The 23,032-nt window shown below is 61.4% G+C and overlaps 3 protein-coding genes across 6 annotated transcripts; all 3 read left to right on the plus strand.

Moving 5' to 3' along the window:
• The first annotated feature begins 840 nt into the window (after positions 1-840).
• On the plus strand, positions 841-3,624 carry RPL38 (ribosomal protein L38). The gene is made up of 5 exons (XM_069799389.1): positions 841-963; positions 1,180-1,212; positions 1,639-1,699; positions 3,035-3,157; positions 3,538-3,624. Exons 2-5 carry the CDS (start codon positions 1,210-1,212, stop codon positions 3,561-3,563), a joined length of 213 nt encoding a protein of 70 aa, XP_069655490.1. The 5' UTR covers positions 841-963; positions 1,180-1,209; the 3' UTR covers positions 3,564-3,624.
• Positions 3,625-5,479: 1,855 nt separating this feature from the next.
• On the plus strand, positions 5,480-14,735 carry TTYH2 (tweety family member 2). 3 transcript variants are annotated; one of them, XM_069799392.1, is made up of 15 exons: positions 5,480-5,654; positions 6,521-6,693; positions 8,108-8,219; positions 8,657-8,877; positions 8,969-9,064; positions 9,155-9,227; positions 9,334-9,403; positions 9,565-9,620; positions 9,720-9,812; positions 9,902-9,994; positions 10,087-10,229; positions 10,352-10,537; positions 10,679-10,757; positions 11,262-11,279; positions 12,740-14,735. In XM_069799392.1, the coding sequence occupies exons 1-15, from the start codon at positions 5,526-5,528 to the stop codon at positions 12,821-12,823; spliced, it is 1,626 nt and encodes a 541-aa protein (XP_069655493.1). In that variant the 5' UTR covers positions 5,480-5,525; the 3' UTR covers positions 12,824-14,735. The 3 variants fall into 3 exon arrangements, with proteins under 3 accessions (XP_069655493.1, XP_069655495.1, XP_069655494.1); XM_069799394.1 differs by having other exon boundaries at positions 11,267-11,279; XM_069799393.1 differs by lacking the exon at positions 11,262-11,279 and having other exon boundaries at positions 5,481-5,654.
• Positions 14,736-14,843: 108 nt separating this feature from the next.
• On the plus strand, positions 14,844-22,607 carry DNAI2 (dynein axonemal intermediate chain 2). Of its 2 annotated transcripts, XM_069799391.1 has the most exons (14): positions 14,844-14,985; positions 16,013-16,160; positions 16,289-16,450; positions 16,575-16,696; positions 17,272-17,414; positions 18,081-18,194; positions 19,594-19,733; positions 19,988-20,110; positions 20,547-20,770; positions 21,045-21,180; positions 21,541-21,687; positions 21,879-22,103; positions 22,188-22,304; positions 22,487-22,607. In XM_069799391.1, exons 2-14 carry the CDS (start codon positions 16,086-16,088, stop codon positions 22,493-22,495), a joined length of 1,737 nt encoding a protein of 578 aa, XP_069655492.1. In that variant the 5' UTR covers positions 14,844-14,985; positions 16,013-16,085; the 3' UTR covers positions 22,496-22,607. The 2 variants fall into 2 exon arrangements, with proteins under 2 accessions (XP_069655492.1, XP_069655491.1); XM_069799390.1 differs by lacking the exon at positions 14,844-14,985 and having other exon boundaries at positions 15,673-16,160.
• Positions 22,608-23,032: the final 425 nt, after the last annotated feature.

Below are 23,032 nucleotides of genomic sequence, written 5' to 3' on the forward strand. Positions count from 1 at the left end.
ATCCGGACAAGCAACCCCGCTGCCCCCTCAGCCAGGGGGTCCAGCCCCTCCAGATCATGACCCAAGTTGGGGGGGGATGTCCCTGCACAGATGGGGCAGGGGGTCTCCAGTAGGGATGGAGGGACTCCAGTACTCATGGCCAGCACAGGGCAAACGGTGGCACGTCCCCAGAGCCAGTGAGGGGTGAGTGACCCCCCACCACCAAAAGTACCTCCAGCACAAGAATTTGGGGCAGAGCTGGAAACAGCGGCCAAGAGGAGGGTATGCAGCCCCCTGCCCCACTGCCCCCATCATCCCCACTGTCCCCGTTGTCCCCACCGACCCCACCCAAGCACCAAAGAATCCACAAACCAGCATCGTTGAGGAGCACCCCAACATCCCCAAATACTGGTCCTGCCCCAGGTAGGGATTGGCAGGATGGGGACGGGGCGAGAGGGACCGAGGGGGCGCAGGGACAGGGACAGGAGGGGTTCCCTCGCCCCCCGCCATCCACCCCCAAGGATACTTGCAGAGAGTTGGGGTGGTTTTGGGGTTTTGAGCGTGGCTGAAGCTCTCTCTTGTGGCAAAGCTGCTCCATTACAACCCTACCCGAGCCGTCGAGCTTCAGCATCTCTCGGGGGGGGGGGGCCTGGCGCAGGGCTGAAGCCCTGCGCCAGGCCCCCCCCCCCGAGAGATGCTGGGGCTCGGGAGGCTGCCCACCCACCCAGGCGGCCTTGCTCCTCCTCCCCGACGGTGCACGGATGGATCGGGAAGGCCGGGATTGCCCGGTGCTCCCTGCATACCCTCCGTTAGCCGTGCAGCGGCGGCTGAGACCCCGCCAACTCATCGCAGAAACCGCGAACGCGCGACCACCCCCTTTTCCTGTTTGTCCCTTCGCCCGAGCCGTACCGGTAGGGGGGCGGGGTTAAGACCTGGATGCGGAAGTGCGCGCTCACTTCCGGTCTCTGCGCAGAGGTAGCGGAGGTAAGAGTGGGGGTAGTGGAGGGGGGGTCGTGCGGGATCCGCCGCCATCCGCGGCCGTACGGCGCCGGGTGGCCCCGGGGTGGGTCGGGGGAACAGAGGGGACTCGTGGGCGACTCGGTGGTGGATGGTGAGCGCGGGGCGGGCAAGGGGAGACCGGTGTTGGGTGGCCGTTGTTGGGGACTGCGCTGACGCCATCTTGGGTTGTTTCTGCCGCAGGTTGGAACGCTCTGAGCCCGGCTTGGAACCATGGTGAGGAGGAGGTGGCTGGTGGGTGGGAGGAGGAAGGAAGGAGGGCGGGTGTGGGGCCTTGTGTCTCGCCCCATGGGGCTGTCGGCTGTCCTGTCGGCCCGGCGGGTTGGGGGGGGGTCCCTGGTTGCCTCGCCCCGGGTAGGGTGGGGGTACTTTCCGCGCCCTGCGGTGCTGGGGGTGATAGTGCCGACCCCCACGTTGGCTGGTTTATGTCTGGAGCACGGTCCTGCTGTCGGAGGAGAGGCTCTTCCTGACCGGGCTGCAGGAAAGAGACGTGCCCTATGCCCTGGGGCAGTTACTGCGGGGTAGGTGGGGGGGTCTTGGCTGTGAGTGTGGGGGCTGAGAGCGATGCCGGGGTGCTCACAGAAGCCAGTGCGTGAGCTTTCGGTCGTTTTCTGTATGCCAAGTCTCTGTTTTACATTTCAGCCTCGTAAGATTGAGGAGATTAAGGATTTTCTGCTGACAGCCAGGAGGAAGGACGCAAAGTGTGAGTGCCGAGGCTGCTGTTTGTGCCGCAGGGGAGGAGGAAGGTGGGATGCTCTGGCACAGGAGCTCTTCCCTGCAGGAGCAGGGCTCTGGGGCCACATGTCCTCACAGAGATTGAGGAGCTCCTTGGCATGGAAGCACTGAGGCACACACGGTGCCGAGGCTTTGGTCAGGCAAAGTGTCGGTGACGTTTAAAGCAGCTTTTGCTGGGTGTTGACTGAGGTTGCTGCCCATGAGCAAAGCCACGCTGGGCAGAGGGATGCTGAGACTGACCCTGCAGGTGGGGTCTGCTGTTGGGGGCTCGGGTCCAGGACTGGGGTTTGACCCGGGCAGGTGCTCTTACACCCACTCAGCTATGTTTCTTTCTCTGCTGCTCACCCTGGAGTGTTTTGGCCCAGCCCCAGCTGCAGCGTGCTGGAAACAATTTGCAAATATTTCCTTGTCTCTGACTTGCTGCAGTCTTGGAAAAGCTGCAAGATGTCAGACGCTGGGGAGTTCGATCAGAGTGACAAGTGAATCATACTCAAACTCAAGTTTTCCTTTGTTCCAAATACAAAGAGGGTTATAATTGAAGTACTAGAAATGCTTTGTCTCAGTATTTAACAACGCGTGAAGAGTTTTCCCTCGTCTCTTGCTTATTTGGATCCGGCTGTCAGGGGGAAGAGGCACTTTCATTCTGGAAATGTTTTGTTAACTCACTGGTGTGGGCGAGAAGGGATAGTTCAACACTGAAATGCTGTTGTAGCTGATGACAGCCCCTTTACAAAGCATTCCCATGCCTTTTGACTTGCTCCAGATTTTGCAGCAGCAGAGCTGCAAGGGGTCTGCGGCAGAGAAGGAGAGGAACTGACCCACGGCTCTGAGCGAACTGCTTAGATAAAATGGCCTTAGGGGGGATATAAAGGAGATTGGAAGCGCTGGCTGCGGAGTTCAGAAGCCGTGTGACAAGCTCCAGTGCAGCTATTCAGTTGCACAAGATGACACGGGTGAATAACAAGCCCAGCGTGAACTGTCACACTCCATTGAAAATTTGCGACGTGATAAAAGTTTTCATGTTGCTCATCGTAAACCGCTGCTGCGGAGCAGAATAGCCTCAAAATAAACACGTCGGCTTTGAGAAATCAGGGCGGCGTCTCTGCGAGACAGTGGGCTGAACCCTCTGGCTGGAGTGGTAGCTGTTTGTGACAACTATGTAGGTAAAAATAGTACATAATTTGGATTTTCTTTAGTGCCGGTGGGCCAGGGAGGGCAGTAATCATCCTCCTGGCTGGGATGAGAAGGGAGGAGTTGGGATGGGTTTGCTGCTGTCCTCCTGACCTCTTCCTTCATCCTGCAGCGGTCAAAATCAAGAAGAACAAGGACAATGTGAAATTTAAGGTGCGCTGCAGCCGGTACCTGTACACCCTGGTCATCACGGACAAGGAAAAGGCTGAGAAGCTGAAGCAGTCCCTGCCCCCAGGTATCGCTTTGGCCTCTGAAGGGAAATGTCTCGTGCTGGGGCAGAGCTGGGCCGGGGGTGGCAGGCAGCTGGGATCGAGGTGGGTGGCAAGACCCCCCCCCCCGCCATTCCCGTGGAGGGGCCCCTGTGGAGCTCCCGCTGTTGAGCAGCCTTGTCCCGGCACATGTCGTGTCCCCCTCTCCGTTCCGGGTCACTCTGTTTTGCTCTCCCTGCAACTGGTGCCATGGGGAACTGGAGGGCTCTGGCCACCCTTTCTGTGGCTGTGCCCCCCACCCCAGGCAGAGGTGGGGGGAGAGCTGCCCCAGCCCCCTGCAGACCTGGCGGTCATGGTAACGAGCCGAGCATTTCCAACCATGAAGTCATCTCTTTTTCCTCCCCAGGTCTGGCCGTGAAGGAGCTGAAATGAGCTATTCCCCTCTAGGTTTCTTTCTCCGCCTGTGTTACAACAAATAAAAACCTGAACTGTTCTCCCCGTGTCCGGTTCATCCTTTCCCAACAGCACTGGGGTGAAACCATGTTCCTAAAAACGTTCCTGGGACGGTGGCTGCTGCTGGGTTCGGCCGGGACCAGCCCTGAGTGAGCGGCTCCCCCAGGGACCCGGCTCGCCATTCTGGGCGTTCGGGAGCCGGTGGCTTCACTCTGCACCCTGGCGAGAGCCACTGGTGGTCCTTCTTCCTCGGGACCCAGCCCTGGGTGAAGGTCCCCAGCGGCATTGGGGGGGGCAAGGTCTGCTGCTGGGTGAGCAGCAGGGCTGAGCTGGAAGATCTCCAGTCGCCCAGGTGGGTCTCGGGTGCACTGGGATGAAGTGGGGTGGCTCCGGTCTGCAGTGATCAGCGCCGCGAGCGGACATGGCGGGAAACCCGTCCTGGTTTCAGCTGGGATAGTTAACCAGGACAGCGGGGTGGTGTGCTGGCAGTGCCGTCCCTGGGGCAGGCCCGGTGGGGCCAGTTTTTGGGTCGGCTCCAGTTTGCCACGCCTGGAGCTGCCTCCTCATCCGCAGGCGGCCGTGGTGGGGCGATGGCCGGGCCCTGGGGGACCCTGGCTGTGCCGTGCCATGCCTGCTGGAGCGGGGTCTGGAACAGCAGGGTCCCTTCCCTATGGCCCATGGGCCCCAGCAGGTGGTGGAGGAAGGGGTGCGGTGCCCCTGTAGCAGGGCGGTGACGAGGTGTGGTGCCCCTATAGCTGGGCAGTGATTCTCCTATACCAGGGAGCTAGTGATGCCCCTATAGCAGGGCGGTGATGGGGTATGATTCCCCTATAGCTGGGTGGTGATTGCACCTATAGCCAGGCGGTGACGGGGTGTGATTCTCCTATAGCAGGGAATTAATGAGGTGTGGTGGCCCTATAGCTGGGCGGTGATGGGGTGTCATTGATTCCTCTATAGCAGGGAGCTAATGAGGCATGGTGCCCCTATAGCAGGGTGGATGGGGTGTGGTGCCCTTATAGCCTGGCAGTGATAAGGTGTGATTCACTTATAGCAGGGAGCTAATGGGGTGTAACGCCCCTATAGCAGGGCAGTGATGAGGTGTGGTGCCCCTATAGCTGGGTGGTGATTGTACCTATAGCCAGGTGGTGATGGGGTGTGATTCCCCTATAGCAGGGTGGTGACGGGGTGTGGTTCTCCTACATCAGGGAGTTAATGAGGTGTGGTGCCCCTACAGCTGGGCAGTGATGGGATGCGATTCCCCTATAGCAGGGCGGTGATGAGGCGTGGTGCCCCTATAGCCTGGCAGTGATAAGGTGTAATTCCCTTATAGCAGGGAGCTAATGGGGTGTAATGCCCCTATAGCTGGGTGGTGATTGCACCTATAGCAGGGCGGTGATGGGATGTGATTCTCCTATAGCAGGGAGCTAATGAGGTGTGATGCCCCTGTAACAAGGCAGTGATGGGGTGTGATTCTCCTATAGCAGGGTGGTGACACGGTGTGATTCCCCTATAGCAGGGAGTTAATGAGGTGTGGTGCCCCTACAGCTGGGCAGTGATGGGATGCGGTTCCCCTATAGCAGGGCAGTGATGAGGCGTGGTGCCCCTATAGCCGGGTGGATGGGTGCGATGTCCCTATGGCCGGGCGGTGCCGGGGTGCGATTCCCCTATGGCAGGGATCGAAAGGGGTGCGATGTCCCCTACAGCCGGGCGGTGCCGGGTGCGTTGCCCCCCGCCGGGGTAACACCGAGCCGTGAATCGGTTGCGGGTCCCAGCTCCGGGGCGGCGGGGGTGTGGCCATGGGCGTGGCCGAGGGGGCGCGGCCGTGGGCGGGCAGAGCGGGCAGAGACCCGCGGCGTGGCGGCGCGACCCCCCCTCCTTCCTCCTCCTTCCTCCTCCTCCTCCTCCCCTCGGCGGCCCCAGCCCGGCCCCGGCGGCCCCGCCATGCCGCCCGCCCGCGCCGATTACCTGGCGCCCTGGTGGGCGGCCTGGCTACACGGGCTGCCGCACCGCGGCCTGCGCCTCCAGCCCGTGCCCGCCGCTTTCCGACCGCGGGACCCCGACTACCAGCAGGTACCCACCCCTTCCCCGCCTCCCCTTCTTTGGGTGGGCGAGGGGAGAAACGGAGCCCTCCCCGGGCTGGGGTCCCGCTTGCCGGTGGGACTCCCCCCGCCTTTGCCCGCGGCGCGATCGCCCCTTTCATCCGGCGGCGCCCGGCGCCAGCTCTGATCTCACGGCAGCACAAAGCGCCCTTCTTCCCCGGGGGGGCAACCCTCCTCCTCCTCCTCCTCCTCCTCCGCCGGGCCAGCCGGCACCGGTCCCCCGCACCCCTCCACCCCGCCCCGGCCTCCCGCTGCCGCGGGGCAGCGCCGGCTCTGTCGGAGCCCCCACCCCACCCCTCGGGGGGGTGCAAAGGTTGGGCGGGGGGGGTCCCACTTCGCTTTGGTGCCGTGCACTTGGCTCTTACTACGGCCCCCAGCATCCCAGAGCACGGACCGCCATGACCCCTAAATTGGGGAGGGGGGGTGGCAGCGCCGGTGCCCCACATCCCACAGGATGGACTGCCCTGACCCCTAAATTGGGGAAGGGGGGGTGGCAGCACCGGTGCCCTGCATCCCAGGGCACGGACTGCTGTGACCCCTAAATTGGAGGGGGGGGCAGCGCCGGTGACCCGCATCCCAGGGCATGGACCGCTGTGACCCCTAAATTGGGGAGGGGGGAGCGGGGGCAGTGCTGGTGCCCCAGCACCCATAAGAGGGGCTGCTGCAGCCCAGCCTCTGCGACCCCCCATGGGGATGGGGACGGAGACGCTTCCTCTTTCCCCGTGTGACCGTCCCGTGAGGCGCTGGATGTGGCCGCATCCTGCCTGCTGGCTGGGTGCTCTGCAGCACGTGGCAGCCATGGTCACAGGCGCTGACTGTCCCCTCTTTCCTTCCCAGTCGCTGCTTTTCCTGGGCTTGGTGGCTGCCGTCTGCCTCGGCCTCAACCTCCTCTTCCTCACTGTCTACCTGATCTGCCTATGCTGCTGCAAGAGGGACCAGGAGCCTGAGACCAAGCGGCCCCACTCCTGCTGCGTCACCTGGATGGCCGTCACCGCCGGGCTCATCTGCTGGTGAGGACGGGGACCTGGTGCTGTCCCCCCATTACCAAGGGGGCTCTATGCTCTAGCCATGAGTGGCTTTAATTAGATCTGTGCAATTAAATATGGTCCATCCCTGCCTCCTTCCGTGCAGCCACTGATGCCGGGGCAGCCCCAGAGACCGGCTGCGGGCCAGTCCTGTCCCCATCCCTGCAACGGCCATGCTGCCTTCCCTGCTAATCCCGGGCAGGAGCGGGGCCGGGTCGCTAATCCCAGCCCGGAGCAGATGGCAGGCAGCAGCGTGACCCAGCTGGCAGGTCCCACGTGCACCCAGCCTTAATTGTGACCAGTGCAATTAGGCAAGGGGACGCTTCTTCACCTGGCAGCGCTCCTGTGGCTTTCCAAGCCCGTCTCGGTTTTTGGCAGCCTGTGGCTCAGAGGACCCCTTGCCAGCCAGCCTGTGTGCCCCCCAGCAAGCCTGGCCTAGGTGGGGACGGGATGGGACACGGGGCCCTTTCGCTGCCCAGCCATGACCTGCTCGCCAGACAAAGGGTCTGGTTTTGCCTGGGCAGAGCGAGATGGCTGCCTGGGAGCATTGTACGGAGCAGGGAAATGGCACTAATGAGCTTGGCAGGATCCCCCTCCCGTTCCTCCAGCCTCGGGGCACCCCATGAAGCGTGGTGGAAGGGCTGGGGCATACGCCGGCAGGGGATGGTTCTGCGGCTCCCCTGGGACTTTGAAACACGCCCCCCCCCTCCGGCACCACGCCGAGGCTGTTTGTGGCCATTGAAGGCTGAATCGTGGCGAATGGGCTGGTATCTGTCAGTTTTATTGGCATCTGCCGCGGGGAGGGAGGAAGCACCGCATGCAGGCACGTGCCTGGCCAGGGCAGGAGCGCATCCCTCCTCGGAGCTGGCTCCGACCTCCAGCCTGGCTTCGCCCACTGGCACACCAGGTGCCGGGGAGCATCAAAGCAGCCACGGTGAGCTCGCCACGGGGCCTGGTGCGGCCGCGGCACGGCCCCCAGCCTGCCGCCCGCCTGCCCTCCTGGGAGTGAGCCTGGGAGCAGGTTTAATCGGGAGCGACGTCGCTTCCAGTGGATTCCCCTAATCTGCTTTGCCCAGCCCCTCCGCCCTCAGTCTCTCGGGGTTTGGCAGGAGGAGCTTCAAACCTGCCGTGTCCAGCCCGTGGAGCAGCTTCAGGATCGGGCATCCCCAGGGCCCACAGGCACCGTCAGGGAGCAGGTCCCCATCGCAGTGATGTCGTTATCCCATCTGCTTTGGCTCTGCCCTGCCAGGGGTGGGGGGTCCCCCAAAACCAGGATGCTCTGGGGCGTGTCCCCTGTCCAGCTTGTGTCCCCACATCCTCCCTGGCCCCAAGGCAAGGCACCCATGTCGGGGTGAGCGTTTCCCTCCCCTCTAATTGGGGGTCCCTTCTCTTCCCACAGCGCGGCTGTCGGTATCGGCTTCTACGGGAACAGCGAGACCAACGACGGGGTTTATCAGCTGCTCTACGCCCTGGACCATGCCAACCACACCCTGAACGGCATCGACTCGCTGGTAGGGCCACGGGGCAGGGTCCCCCCCATCTGACCCCCACCACAACCCCCAGGGTCGCATTGATTCTCCACCTGGGGTTTGATTAAAGGACTGGGAAGGGAGGCATCTGGCTGGAGGGACCCAGGCGTCCTGTGCTGCCAGCTGAGCCTTGCCTTCTGCGGCCAAGCCCCTGGGGCGGCCATGCCGCGCCGAGTGCGGGAGGGTGACGTCACCCCACAGAATGGAGCCTTTGTGGCCGGGAAGGGCTGTGGGGGCCGTGGCAGGGCTGTCCCGAAGGATGGATCCAGCTCGAGCATGGGGGGGGGGGTGACATGGGACTGCTCTCCTGGAGGGTCGGTGTCCCACGGACAGGGTGAGCGGCTCCACCGGGTGCGGGGCTGATGGCAGGGAAGCCCCTGGCGCCGTCCCAGCGGGGCCGACCGTCCCACCGTCCCCAGGTGGCAGGCACCACGCTGCAGATGCGGGTGGGCTTGGAGCAGCACCTGGCGCGGCTGAACGAGCTCCTGGCCGCGCGAGGGGACTACCTGCAGACCCTCAAGTTCATGCAGCAGTTGGCCAGCAGCATCGCCCTCCAGCTCTCGGGGCTGCCCGTCTGGCAGGGCACCAGCACCGATCTCACCGAGCTGGCCGGCCACGTTGCTTACGTCGAGTATTACCGGTGAGCGGGGCCACAGCACTGGGCTGCCGGGGCATCTCCTGGTGGGGCTGGGGAGGTGGACACGCGTGACGGAGCCTTCCTCTGCACCCAGGTGGTTGGCTTATCTCCTCTTCTTCATCCTCGTCCTCACCGTCTGCCTCCTGGCCTGTCTGGGGCTGGCCAAGCGCTCCCGCTGCCTCCTCACCACGTGAGTACCCTGTGGCCAGGCTCGGCGGTGCCGGAGCCGCTGAGAGCGGCAGAGCCGGACCCCGTGGTGTGCTCACCCCTCTCCCCGCAGGATGCTGTGCTGTGGGCTGTTGACGCTCATCCTCAGCTGGGCTTCCATGGCTGTGGACACGGCAGCAGCGGTGGTAAGTGGGGCTGGGAAGGGGGGGGGGGTACCAGCTGTGCCGGGACAGAGCCGAGGGACCCGTGCCATCCTTCCCAGCCTCAATGATGTCCCTCCCGTCCTCGCAGGGCACCAGCGACTTCTGTGTGGCCCCAGATAAGTTCATCATGAACCAGACAGAGAGTGACATCAGCGCAGGTGAGAGCCGGCTGCAGGGTGGAGATGTGCTTGGGGTAGGACCCCAGTGCTCCCCCAAAACCTTCCTGGGGGTCCGGTGCTCTCTGCTGCCATTCTGCCACCCCTACGCTGCTCTCTGCTCCCTGAAACGCTCATACCGATGTCTCTCGTTTGCTTTGCAGAGGTGGTTCACTATTACCTGTACTGTGACCAGAGCCTGAGCAACCCCTTCCAGCAGGTACGGGGGACCTGGGCACCCCGCTTCGTGCTGCCTGGGGCAGGGGGTGTCCCCAGGGGCTGGGCAGCTCTGTGACTGCTCCCCACTCCCCCCCTGCAGGCTCTCACCGTCTTCCAGCGCTCGCTCACCACCATGCAGATCCAGATCCAGGGCCTGATACAGTTTGCTCTGCCGCTCTTCCCGACCGCCGAGGTACAGGGTGGGGGGAGCTGGGGCCCCGTGCTCCCCCTCTGCTCCCCATCTTGCCCAGCACTGCCCTAACCCCCACCTCTCTCCCACAGAAAGACCTCCTGGGGGTCCAGCAGCTCCTCAACTCCTCAGAGACCAGCCTGCACCAGCTCACAGCCATGCTGGACTGCCGGGGGCTGCACAAGGTGAGGAGGGGGGACTGGGACAGGGGTGTGCAGCTCCTGGGGTCACCCCCCCCACCATCGCCAGCCCTGCCCCATCCCATCTCCCGCTGCAGGACTACCTGGACGCCCTCATCGGTATCTGCTACGACGGGGTGGAGGGTTTGCTCTACCTAGTGCTCTTCTCCCTGCTGGTGGCCGCCTCCTTCTCCACCATCATCTGTGCCACACCGCGTGCCTGGAAGCACTTTGCTGGCAGGTGGGTCTGCCTTCACCGGGGGGCACGGGGGCTGCGTGCGTGGCATGGGAGCCAGGCACGGGGCGGGGGAGGAGTTGCCTTTGGGGCCGGGGTGGGTGAGCGCTCGCACCTTGTCCCCGCAGGGACCGGGACTATGATGACATGGACGAGGAAGACCCCTTCAACCCACAGGCGCGTCGCATCGCCACCCACAACCCGGCCCGGGGGCAGCTCCGCAGCTTCTGCAGTTACAGCAGCAGCCTGGGCAGCCAGAGCAGCCTGCACCCCCCGGCGCAGACCATCTCCAATGCCCCTGTCTCCGAGTACATGTAAGACCCCTTTCCTCCAAGGCGCTGACCCTTGGGTGTCCCCCCAAATCTTGGGGATGGAGCATCACCCCACACTGGGGGCACAGGATGATGGTGAGGGTCTCGCTACGCCCCTGACTCTGACAGGCTCTCCCCCTCCAGGAACCAAGCCGTGCTGTTCGGTGGAAACCCCCGCTACGAGAACGTCCCCCTGATCGGCAGAGGCTCTCCTCCTCCCACGGTACGGTGGACGGCCGAGGCCAAGTCCTTCTTGTGATGCCCCACGTGCCGGGGTGGGGGGTGCTTAGCCGGCTGGAGCGGAGACCCTCTGCTTTGCCGGAAAGCCGCTCGCCTGGGGCACTGACAAGGTTTGCCGGGATGGGGACAGGGATGGGTGAGCTTGGCCCCCTCCTCCTGCCCTTGCAGAGGACGTGCCCTATCTGTGAGCGCATCCCTCCTGCCCGTCTTGCTAACCCAGTTCCCAGCCGGCCCGCGGAGGCTGTGGGGAGAGGTCACCAGCCACGTGCTCAGAGGAGACCAAAATAGTCTTCCCTTCAGCTGCTCTTCCTTGCTTTATTTCTTATTTATTCTGGCTTTCGAAAGATGTTTGTCACAGTCACCCGTGCATGTTTACATTTCCCTGCTGTTTGTTTAAACCCACCCTGTCTGTTAATGCCTGCTTTATTTCTTTTTCTTTTTTTTCTTCCTTTTTTTTTTTTTTTTTTTTGCATCAATTATTTTGGAGCTAAGTTGCCCATCAAGAGTAAGTTCACCCACTTCCTTCTTCCTCCTCATCCCGGGGCAGCAGCTGGGTTCCCATCCTCCTTCCCCTCCACGGTGCCTCCCTTCGTCTCCTTTCCTGTGGGGCTGGTTTGCTTTCGGGAAGAGAGCGGAGGGCTCGGGAGGGACGGGGCCACATTTTGTCCCCAGCCCAGGTACAAGAGGATTTGAAGCTCCCGTGCGTTGGGAGTGGAAACAGTCCCCGTCTCCATCCCCTTTCTCGGCACAGTTTTTCCCCCTCCTTTTCTGACAGCATTTAATCTTCTTCAATGCCTCTACCCAAAGCAGTAGTGGCCCCCCCCCCGGCTCAGCCCTCACGGGCATGGCAGCAGCACCACGGTGGAGCTGGGGACACGGCTCCAGGCACGCTGCTACAGCAGGGACATCGTGCTCACCTCTTCTGGGGAAGATTTTTGCCATCAGGTGAAAGTGTGGAGCCGCGCCAGCGCGGGAGGCTGTAATCCGATTGTGCAGACCTGGCAGCTGGCAAGCCTCTTCCCTGGGGGGGATGAACACGACGGGGATTAATTTGAGCAATTCTCCCCACCCTGAATGGTCTAATTTAACCAGGATTCAGATCCCTGAGGAAGGACTTTCACGGTCCAAAATAACAAACTCGGAATAATCTTCCTTAATGCCTGGCCGGGTGTCCCTCCCTTCTGTAAAATGCTGGAGAAATTTAATTCTGCAGCGTTGGCAGGATGTGGGGGGGCTGGAGGTTTTGGCCTCTGCCCTGGGCTCGCTGCTACCCCCTTCCCAGTGCAGCGAGGGGACCTTGCCCTGACTGGGGAGCCCCGGGGGCATTCAGCCTGCAGCGACTGCCAGCGCAGGCACCCGGTGAGCACCAGCACACCCGAGGTAAGGTTTGTGTGTGGACAGGGAAGATCAGGGGGCACAACCCAGCTCAGCTGCCGTAGAGACCCATCCTGCTCCACTGCTGTGCCAGCCCAAGCCGGTGCCTGGGGTGCCACCATCCCCATGCCGGTGCAGGGAGGGGAGCTCAAGCCCGTGGCTGGCATCCCAGTGTGAGCCCCTTGGGATCGGATGCATCCAGATGCGGTGATTGGGGCTGAATTTGCCGCCAGGCTGGAGTCAGGAAGGTGGAAGACGAACCTGGCCAATGTCCCAGCAGCGTGGGAAGGGACAAAGCACAGCATGAGGCACTTGAAGCATCTTGGCTGGGGCAGGGGGAGGGTGTCTTCTTTTCTAGCCCTCAAAAAGCTGTGACCCAGGGTCTGGCCCCCTTACCCACGACAGCCTGGCAGATTAATTGGGGATTAATACAAATGGGAAGCAATCTTCTCTCTTCATCCTCGGGCTTTCTCTGGCAGCTCAGCAGCACGTGGCAGTGCAGGGGTTGGGTAGGATGTGGCTGGTGGGGGCTCGGCAGGGGCACGCTGTGGGTTGGGGGTGCGCTGACCCCCCCGTGTCCTCTCCCTGCAGTACTCCCCGAGCATGCGAGCCACCTACCTGTCCGTCACCGATGAGCACGTCAGGCACCACAACAACACCGAGTTCCCAGCCTAACGCGCTCGCCCCGAGCAGCTTGCGGGAGGAGAAAATGCCACCGGCGTTTCTGTAACGGGAAACCAAAGACACCTGGAAAAGACGCGGTGGGAAGCCCGGCAGCAGCGGCCGGAGGACAAACCCCAGCAGTGGGGAGCCCCGTGTCCCCCGCATGCTCTGCGCACCCTCCTCTTCCCCCCTTGGCAGCTTCTGCTCAGTCTCAAGTCTTCCTGCCTTACGGCCAACAGCGACTCCGGGGCCAAACACCAGCCGGTAGCAGGGCAGTGCTGCGACCGAGCTCCTGGTGTGCCGGGAAGACCGGAGACGCTTCATGCCCCCACGTCGGCTTCTCCTTTCCCTTCCCGTCTGCACCAGCTCGGGGATGTTTTACGCCACAGAGGGAAGCCTTCTCCAGTTCCCTCTGCCTGGAGTGCAAAGCCTGGGACCACGGGCTTGCCCCCAGCACCAGCCCCTCAGGCAGGGGTCCGGGGCAGTGGCTCCTTCACTCCGTAGCAATGCAGTACCAACCACTAGTGATGCCAGCCCCTTCCTGATGCCCACGGGCAGTTTTGCCACCCGCCGACGGTGACACCGGCTGCTCCCCTCTGCCATGCTCCTACTCCGCACGGGCAGAGCCGGCTCCCCGTGCCCCCCTCGCTGCCTCCCCCCTGCCTCAGCTGGAGCTGCCTTAGCCCTAGGTTCAGAGGCTGTAGAATTAGGGATGTTTTGGCCTTGCTGGTTTTCCTTTGCTTTGCTCCTGGGTTTTACGAATTCTCTGCAGGGCCGAGGCGCGGTTTGACTCGCTGCTTCTGTTCCAGCGTGGTTTTACTGCAGTGCATGTTGGTAGCAGGTTTTGGGCTGGTTTGTAGGCTCAATTTGGCTCCCCAGGGCAGGCAGGCTGGCTGGCAGCATGGGCTGGGGCAGGTTCCCCTCCTTCTGCAGGACAGCCCTGGGGTAACCATGAATCCCCTGGGAGAGGGTTAGGGACTACTCAGGCATCCCTGGGGCAGGATGCGGTCCTGGAGAGGGGAGGGGATGGTCCTGCCACCCTGGCTGGCTTGCACAGCATTGCCAGGGCTTCAAGCTAAGTAGCTCTGGGGGCCAAGGAGGCAGGGGGAAACAAGCACGAGCCGAAACAGATCCTTTGTGGCTGCCCATTTCAGCACAGGCTGCCCCTGGAACCTCAGCGGGATGCAAGCAAAGGCCCCTTCCCCATGGCAGCCCCTTGCTTGCCGTGGAGCAGGGAGAGCCCCTGCTCCATCCCACTGACTAGGGATGGACCCAGATCTCCCACCCGAAAGGGTGCGGACAGGGTGATGGATGTTTTCTTGCCCACTCATCCTTCTGGGCCATCTCCCCCCGGAAACCCAGGACGAGTTCAGCTCTCATAACCACGTTTGGCACCACGGCAGTGGCTTAGCCAGGGCTGGGTTCACTCCAGGGCTCTTCCTCACTGCAAAGGTTGTACCCACGCCGTGGGAGGGCAAAGGCTTTCCCTGGCTGATTGCAATTAGCAGCTACCTCCTGTGCTGCTGGTGGTGGCTATCCATCCCTTCTTCCCTGCTTTGGCTAACAGTGCTGCAGCCAGGCAGACCCCTGGGGTGGCCAGGTTGTCCCCCTCGGGCGAGCCAGGGGGTCTTACTTGATAGCAGTGACTCACTGTGTCTTTTAAAGATAACTTGTACATACCCTTCAGTCCCCTAACACCGTCTGTCTCTGTTATGTGTGACTAGCATTACTTGCTGTTGAAAACTTCCAGGGGATTTTTTTTTTTTTTCAGCTTTTAATGTTTTGATGTAACGGTACTGGTAGAAGAGCTGTTTTTTAAACGCATGTGAACTAACCTCATTAGGACTCCATCTAGGAGCTGGAGTCCGGCCTGATTTGTATGTGTCCTCTGGGGAAAAGACAATAAACACTTGTACTAAACTTATCTCCTCCTTGCTGGCTTCTCTGGGCTGACCTGCATCTGCTGCCCCTGCTCAGGCTGCTCTGCCCATCCTGGAGCGCCAGCTCTGCCAGGCTGGGAATCTTCATGGCCAGCACAAACACCTTGCTGCAAGCACCGGTCCCAGCATTTCTTTGCAGTCAAAGCGGTTTTTAATTGGGCTTAAATCCCCTGGCTGCGGCTTGGACTGGTTTTGGCTGTGACAGGAGCTGGGGGACGACTGGAGCCATTTCAGGTGCGTCAGTGCTGGCGAGCGGAGGGGGGCGCGGGCTTTGGGGGTGCAGCGTGCGTGGACGCGTGCCCTCGGTGGGAATGGAGGATGGTGCTGGGGCTGGAAGGCGACCGTAGGGGTCTTGGGTGGGTTGCACCCTGGGAAAGGGCATTGAGAGCTGCATCTCGTGCTCCTTTCCCACCCGATCTCCCATCAGAGCGAGCCGGACCCCGCGGTTTGGGTGACACGGCGTGAGCGTGGGTATGCGGGGAGCAGTGCCGTCTCCTGGTGCCAGCTGCCGGCGGGCACCGGGCGAGGTGCTGGACCCCCCAGGACTCCGCAGCAATGGCTGTGTGCAGCAGCCCCGGGGAGGGGGGGCAACTCATGCCAGCTGCAGGGATGTCGTGGCTCCCTCGGGATCCCGGCCTGCTCCTGCAGGAATGGAATGGCACAGCTTTCCCTCCTGGCAGAGGGCTGGGGTCGGGGGGGAGCAGAGAGGGTGGGCCTGCTGTGGGGCTGGGGTCACCTCGCTGGGGCTAGAGGGAGCAGGCCATGGCCCACCCAGTCCGTCTGTGTCCCCCCCAGCGATGGGGCCCAGCCTGGTTTCCACCCCACACAGTCGGGGCGTGGGGCTGGAGCTGGCAGCAGAGCCACTGCCCCCTGTGCTAATTGCACCCCCCCTTCATTAGCCAGCTGTTGCCCTCCCAACATGGCGGCAAGCGGCGGCCGTCACTTGTAACCCCCGCCTTGCCCTCCCCAACATGGCGGCGGGCGTCACGTGATCTCCCTCCAGCGTTGCCAGGCAACGGGAGACGCGGCCCTACCAGTGGCTCCCAGTAAGGCCGCGCTGGGAGAGGCCAGTCCCCACCCGGACACCTGGGTCCCTGGGAGGGGGGCTGGGGTGTCCCCTGCCGCGGTGGGCCCTCCCTGAGTCCCCCTCATCCCTTTTGGCACCCACACACACACACACACACACAGCAGGACCCCCCCAGGGCCGGGGGGCTGAAGAAGCCGCCATGGAGATCATGTACGTGTACACACGGAAACGCAGTGAGTTCGGCCGGCCCTGCAGCTTCTCCGACCGGCCGGCCGAGGTGAACGTGGACATCCCCCCCGACCCCAGCATGGCCAGCAGCTTCATCCTGAGGAACCCCGTGGACAGCTACGTCCAGCACACCAGCGACATGTCGGAGCACGAGGTGAGGGCTGCCCGCTAGCTGTCGAGGGCCTCCCAGGCTGCCGCTCTGCAGGGCGGCACCGTACAAAGGGGGAAAAGGGGCGTTTGGGGCCTTTTCAGCTCAGATTCTCGCTCTGCGCCAACCCCCAGGTCAACACCGAGCGGGTGGAGGTGGAATCCCGCGGCGTCAACCACGTAGAGGGCGGCTGGCCCAAAGACATCAACCCACAGGAGGTGGAACAAACAATCCGCTTCAGGAAGAAAGTGGAGAAAGACGAAAACTACGTCAACACCATCACGCACCTCGGCACCGTAAGGCTCTGCCCGTCCCTCCTCCTCCCCTCACGCTCCCAGAGCCCCCTCGCCCACCCACTGCCAGTTCCCTCACCTAGGCAGCTCCCCAGAGGCACGGCCTCTGCCTGTGCTTTCCCTGCAGCTGATGGAGCACTGTGTCAAGCAGAACAATGCCATCAACATCTACAAGGAGTACTTTGAAGAGGAGGAGATGGTAGAGGTGGAAGACGAGCCCCCCTCCGCAAAAACCATCAATGTCATCAGGTAGCACAACCAGCTGGGGTCACCAGGCTCTCCAAATCCACAGTAGGCTACTGCAGATTCAACTGCCTTTGGAGACAAAGGAGGTGGAAAACCCAGTGGCTTTAGGATAGCGCTGGAGCAGTCTATGGATGGAGAGACCTGCTGCAGCCCCTCCTTACTCCATAACTCCATCTGTTCCTCCACCCTGCCCAGGCACTTTGGAGATAGGTACCATGGGGCAAGGACAGACGCAGCTCTGAGCATCTTCTAACAGCGCTTTAGACAGGATTTTTTTTTTTTTTTTCCTGCCTCAAAGATTATTTTCAAATGTCGGGGCTGTTAGGTCATTTCTAGAAGTCAGATCCAGTAACATAATTGGATTCTTAGAAACATATAACTGGAAAGACTTCATTAAATCATCAACTCTTCTCCCCCCCCACCCAACCCCCAAGAGAACCATTTCCTGCACTCGATGCTCAAGGGCTGCATCTTGTTTTAATTGCGATTCCCACAGTTTCCTTTGGGAGACTCATCCCAGGGTGTGACAAAGCTGTTAGCAAACTAACATCTTTCTTTGATGTCCTGCTATCAAAAAGGGATCCAAACGTAACCAAGAGGACAGCCACGCATCTCTCCTGGCACCCTGACACATGCAAGAAACTGGCAGTGGCTTATTCCAGCCTGGAGTTCCAGCAAAACATGAAAAACATGAGCTTTGACTCATACATCTGGGACCTTGGTAAGGGGAAGGGAAAACTCACCAGTCAGTAATGCTGCCGCTGCGGAAGCACTTTGTGGCTTCAAAGAGTGTAATGAAGCCACACAGCACTCCAGAGGGGGTGAACAGGGGTTTGGTTTCTGCTTTGCCCACAGATCAATACAGAGAAGGGGAGAAATGGGACCTGAAAGCTGGCCAACAGGTGGAAAATAACTACTAAAATCCCACTACATGACTTCATGAGCTAGAGTGCCTGTGACCACAACAGGCAGCTGAGCCACACTCCTCTTATGGGGTTCTTGTCTTTATATGGTTCACTTGTGCTTGAAGAAAGAGGCAGCACAAGCCCAGGCTGAGAATTGCCCTGTTCTATCAAAGACTCTCTCAGACCTGTTGTATTTTGGAGTGAAAAAAAAGAAGAGGGTTCAGGGTACCAGGGCTTGGGGTACCAGGGGTCTGTCCCCAGGCTGGCAGGCAAGGACAGGTCAGCTCCCTTTCCTGGCTAAGGTGAGGCATCCTGGTGATGTGGCCACCTCATCCAGCACGGCTGGGCAAGCACCAGCGTGGCAGGGAGCTAGGTGTGGAGCAATGGGGTGCGGTATCGGGAGGCTGGCTGCTTTAGAGGCAGGGGTGCTCGCCCTCCGAACTGCCTTTGCGCTTTGCTCTTTACTCATCCCTTCTTGGCAGAAAACCCCAACAAGCCGGAGCTCGTTCTCAGGCCGTCATCCCCTCTTGTGAGCCTGGAATACAACCCCAAAGACTCGCACGTCCTGGTGGGAGGATGCTACAATGGGCAGATGGGTAAGGATGATGGATTAGGCATAAGGCCGTACTAACGAGAGCCTGGCTTCATTTTAATTCGGCAAGAGCCTGGTTCCAGCACTGCTACACTCACAAAGGACATAGTGTCATTCGTGCTGCGACTGGGAATATCCCGCGCACGCCCTGAAGCCCTGGGGCTTTGCGTGCGGAGGACAGGCATGTGCTCACCAGAGCAGGTACCCAGGGAGGGGAGAACACCATGCCTGGAAGCCCTTCACAGGCACTTGGGGCAGCGAGGCGGCTGCAGCCGCAGTGAGATCCCAGCAGGGATTGTTGGATCAGACGGCTGAGCAGCATGCGTGCTGTGCTTCCTCCTCACCCGCGGCCCTGTATCTTTGCATGGCAAAAGCCCAGGAGAGTTGCCGTCGTTTCGTGCACTGCATTGTTCTTGTGCTGTTTTTTCAAGTGCTTGGAAGAGGGCCCCTCTTTGCCAGCTTCATTTATGGCTCTGTTATTTACTGGGCCACGTGAGCCCTTTGACTTAATTGCACTCATTTTGATGTTTTCCTTGCCATTTGCAGCAGCAATCAGATCTGACAGGGCATGCATTATGGGGCTGTTACTGCACACTCTGCAGGTGATGGAGGGGAGGGATCTCACCCCATCCTTCGCAGTGCTCCCCAGGCGCGTGGCATGGGCCCAGCGGAGCACACACCGTCACATCCAATTGCCTAATTAGAAGTAAGCAAGAGGGAGCGTGTGCGGCTCGGTGCCACCGCGGACCAGCTGCCTAACCTTTGGTGAACCATGGCCAGTCCTGCGCTGTGGCTTGCTCTCTGCCACGTGTCAGAGGCAGAGATAGGGAAGGACGGCTGCTGCTGTCTGCAGGGGACCTGTCTTCGTTAGCCAGCACCCTGCGGGCACGCAGGAGGGGAGCACAGCCGGGGTCAGCTCACACAGGCTGGTTTTTAGCAGCATCGAGCCTAAGAGCCGCTGTTTGGAGTTGACAGGGGACTGGGGGCTGCTTAGACCATGTCTGCTCCTGCTGTAACCCCTTGTGCAGAGCAGGGGGGAGCCGGGGGGATTTATTGTCTCTGGGGATTGTAGTGCATCTGCCAGAGAGAGATGATTGCTGAAGAAATGCTGCAGCTATTTAGTATATTGCCACCATCTAGCTTGGCATTTGCAGAAGGTGCAAATTGCTGCGTTACCACTCAGAGTGGGCATCCCTGCGAGTGATCACAGCAGCAGGCTCCCAGCCTGCAGCACATGCGCGTGGTTCTTCTGGGGCTGGGAAGTGTGGGGGGAGCACCTGGTGAGGTTTGCTCCCCATTCTGGCTTGGGCAGTGGGGCAGCATCTCCTCGGAAAACGAGCGACAAGCAAAGGAGCTGGGCAAGGGAGCTGGTGCAGATCTTGACAGCTCCTTTTCCTTCCCAGCTTACTGGGACACCAGGAAAGGGGGGCTGCCTGTGGAGGTGTCTGCCGTGGAGGTCAGCCACAGGGACCCCGTGTACGGAGCCATCTGGCTGCAGTCCAAAACGGGCACCGAGTGCTTCTCAGCCTCCACCGACGGGCAGGTAAAGGGCAGGGGCAGGGCAAGGTGCCAGGGACTCACACAGGGGCCACACTGGCAGGCGCTGACACCCCAAAAGAGCTTCCCTTCTCTGCGCTGCCCCTCACCAGCCATGGCAGTATGGGAACTAGACCCCCAGGCTGGCAGCACAGGCTGGCACAGGGAAGCTGCCTGGCTCCAGGACACTCAGCTCCCCGGCACCTGCAGCTGAGCCAGGAGCAGCTCCTGCAGCCCCCTCCCACTTATTGTCCCATGCAGGTGCTGTGGTGGGACATCCGCAAGCTGGCCGAGCCCACCGAGATGCTGGTCTTGGACATCACCCGGAAAGGGCTCCTGGAGAATGCTCTGGGTGCCGTCACGCTGGAGTTTGAGCCCACCATGGTGAGCCTCCCTGCCCTGCCGTCAGGATGACTCTGCCTGCACACAACCCATATCCTCACTTGGGCAGGAGGGTGAGCCAAGCCGAACCGAGCCAGGCGGGCAGTGCCCGGTCACCCTTGCAGGCAGGGCTCCAGGGGCACGGCACAAGCCTCTGATGCCCAGAGTGACCCAAAGCACTGTGCTGCAGCTTGCAGCGTGTTCTCACCCATCTTCAAGAATTAGGAGTTGATGTGCTCCCAAAACACAGGGTCTTGCTGGCATTTCGATCTCTAAATCCCCCAAATCATGGCAGGTCCCAGGGCTCTGTCCTCCCCAGGCAGTGGCTGCAGCAGGCTCCCCCATGGTCAGGCAGCAAGACCCTTTGCTGCCCCACTGCCCCCTGCACCATGGAGTCTCCAACTTGCTGATGGCTGCTCTCTCCTGCTCTCACCCTCAGCCCACCAAGTTCATGGTGGGCACAGAGCAGGGCATCGTCATCGCCTGCAACCGCAAGGCTAAGACACCTCCTGAAAAAATCACCAGCACCTACAGTGGCCACCACGGACCTGTCTATGCGCTGGCCAGGAACCCTTTCTACCCCAAAATCTTCCTGACGGTTGGCGACTGGACTGCTCGGATATGGTCAGAGGAGATCAAGGAATCATCAATTATGTGGACCAAGTAGGTGTCGGTGTGTGTTTGCCCTGCAAAAAAATCTTCTTTTTTGTGGAAGAGCATGTTCAGGGCAAATGATTAGTAGAGTCTGGTCTGCTCGGGTCAGGCTCAGGTGGTGGGACGGTCACCAAGGCAGAGCAGTGCCAGCATGGCCAAGGGCACTGGAACGGAGGGGGCCAGGGCCTGGGCTCTTGGCTGAAGGTGCTGCACAGGCAGCAGCTGTGGGCCCAGGGGGATGGAGGCCATGAGCCCATCCCCGCCGTGTCGGGTCTGCTGGCAGGTACCACCTCTCCTACCTGACGGATGGATGCTGGAGCACTGTGAGGCCGGCCGTCTTCTTCACCACCAGATCCGATGGGACCCTGGATGTCTGGGACTTCCTCTTCAAACAGAACGACCCCTCCCTCAGCCTGAAGGTTGGATGCCCAGTGGCTCTGGGCCCCTTACCCTGGAAGGGGAGCAAGGGGCTGCCCCCGGCCAGCACCGGCAGCGGGGTGCTTGGCAGATCTGCCACCCTGCCCTGCACGGAGCAGGCAGAGCCAGGGGATGGGGTCCCATCCTGTCTGCATGGAGCTCAGGATAAGCTCCATCGAGCAGCATCTGTCCCCTCAGCCCTGAGCTGTACCTGGAGCCTAGTGCGCCCAAAAATTTGCACGTAGGCTCCTGTTACTGGCAACTGCGTGGATTTGCCTCTGCCAGCTCATCCTGCCTGAATTCCCCCGTGGGGCATCACAGCAGGGCTAAGTGCCACCAGCCTCCCCATCCTCCCTCCCCAGGTCTGTGACGAGCCCCTCTCCAGCCTGCGCCTGCAGGACAACGGATGCGTTGTTGGCTGCGGCTCGAAGCTCGGCACAGTCACCCTGCTGGAAATCTCCTCCGGGCTCTGCACCCTCCAGAGGAACGAGAAGATGCTGGCCACCGCTGTACGTGAGCTTTCAGCCATGAGCTGCTGTGACAGCAAAGCCCTCGGCACTGCTGGCACGTCACTGGCCCCGGGCACAACAGCTCTGCCAGCAAGCCCTGCGCTCTCCCTGTACAGAGCACGGCTGTCCCATGGGGTCCCCTGCTCACCCTGCACCCCTTAGCTCCCCCCTCCCCGGCTTCCTTGCCCTAGATGTTTGAGCGGGAGACGAAGCGGGAGAAGATCCTGGAGGCCCGGCACCGGGAAATGCGGCTGAAGGAGCGTGCCAGGTCGGAGGGCCAGGGGTCAGAAGTGGAGGAGAGGCCAGTGGAGAGTCCCCAAGAGGTGCTCGACCGTGCCCGCAAAGAGTTCTTCGAGGTCATTGAAGTGGAGCTGCAGAGGCAGGCGCGGGCAGAGACCCAACACCTGGGTGGCAAGGTACCGGGGATGGGATGAACCTGCAACCGCAGCAGGGACTCCCTGCCATGGGGCAGGGGACTGGGATCAGCTTCTGCCTTTCAGGTTAAAGACCGCGCGGGAGAGGAGGAGGCGGCGGTGGTGGCGGCTGCGCAGGGGGAAGAAAGCCAGCTGCCCAAGGACAAGGAAGAGGAGGAGGAGGAGGAGAAGGATGCTGCCAAGGTCAGTGCACTCCAGCTTCGCGTTTCTTTTCCCCTCCTTGCTGGGGTTGCTGCTCCGTGGGTCATGTGGAGATGAGGCTGCTGTCCCTGAGCCGGGCAGAGCTCGTGGGGTCTCTGCCTCCATGGGGTGGTGAGCAGAGGACCCCTCACAGCTCCCTGACCCCACGCCTTCTCCCTCTGCAGGAGCCGTAGCCAAAACATGACCGGTGGGTCACACAGAAGCCCTCGCGTTGGACACAGATGCTGCCTGGCCCTTTGCCCTCCTGATTTTTTTTCTTTGGGGTAAATAAACAGGAGCTTTCCACATCACGTTTCCTGTTTTGTCACAGCAGGATTGAGCAGAGGGTGGGAAAGTCACGTCGTCTCGCTCTTCATCTCCTCTCCTTGGACCAAGCCACGGATCAAAGCCCACTGCCAACCCCAGTGGAGCGCCCGTGGCAGCAGGGTGTTCCTTGGTGTGTCCCCAGCCCGAGGAGCAGGGCAGAGCAGGGCAGCCGCTGGCAGCAGCGGGATGCCAGTGCAGCACCGTGCCTCTTCCCAGCTGGAGAGTGATGCTGAGCAAAGCCCTGTGCCCCCAACCCACTGATATCCCCGTGAGAGTAGCCTGTGGTGCCTGGGCCAGGGTTATCAGCACTGGGTAAACACAGCCTGGCCAGTATTGCCTAGCAGCCACCCTGCCTGCTACCCACCCGTCAATTATTAACGAGCCGCCGGCTGTGCTCACCCCAT

The sequence above is a fragment of the Haliaeetus albicilla genome, chromosome 12 (assembly GCF_947461875.1).
Source record: "Haliaeetus albicilla chromosome 12, bHalAlb1.1, whole genome shotgun sequence".
Lineage (NCBI taxonomy): Eukaryota > Metazoa > Chordata > Aves > Accipitriformes > Accipitridae > Haliaeetus > Haliaeetus albicilla.

Coding starts and splice junctions, on each gene's coding strand:
- RPL38 (XM_069799389.1), top strand. Junction 1,700..3,034: donor CAGGAGGAAGGACGCAAAGT/GTGAGTGCCGAG, acceptor TTCATCCTGCAG/CGGTCAAAATCAAGAAGAAC. Junction 3,158..3,537: donor GAAGCAGTCCCTGCCCCCAG/GTATCGCTTTGG, acceptor TTTCCTCCCCAG/GTCTGGCCGTGAAGGAGCTG.
- DNAI2 (XM_069799390.1), top strand. CDS start 15,978: ATGGAGATCATGTACGTGTACACACGGAAACGCAGTGAGTTCGGCCGG. Junction 19,734..19,987: donor CAGCCTCCACCGACGGGCAG/GTAAAGGGCAGG, acceptor TGTCCCATGCAG/GTGCTGTGGTGGGACATCCG. Junction 22,104..22,187: donor CCCAACACCTGGGTGGCAAG/GTACCGGGGATG, acceptor TCTGCCTTTCAG/GTTAAAGACCGCGCGGGAGA.
- TTYH2 (XM_069799392.1), top strand. CDS start 5,526: ATGCCGCCCGCCCGCGCCGATTACCTGGCGCCCTGGTGGGCGGCCTGG. Junction 9,404..9,564: donor AGAGAGTGACATCAGCGCAG/GTGAGAGCCGGC, acceptor TTTGCTTTGCAG/AGGTGGTTCACTATTACCTG. Junction 9,995..10,086: donor ACTGCCGGGGGCTGCACAAG/GTGAGGAGGGGG, acceptor CTCCCGCTGCAG/GACTACCTGGACGCCCTCAT.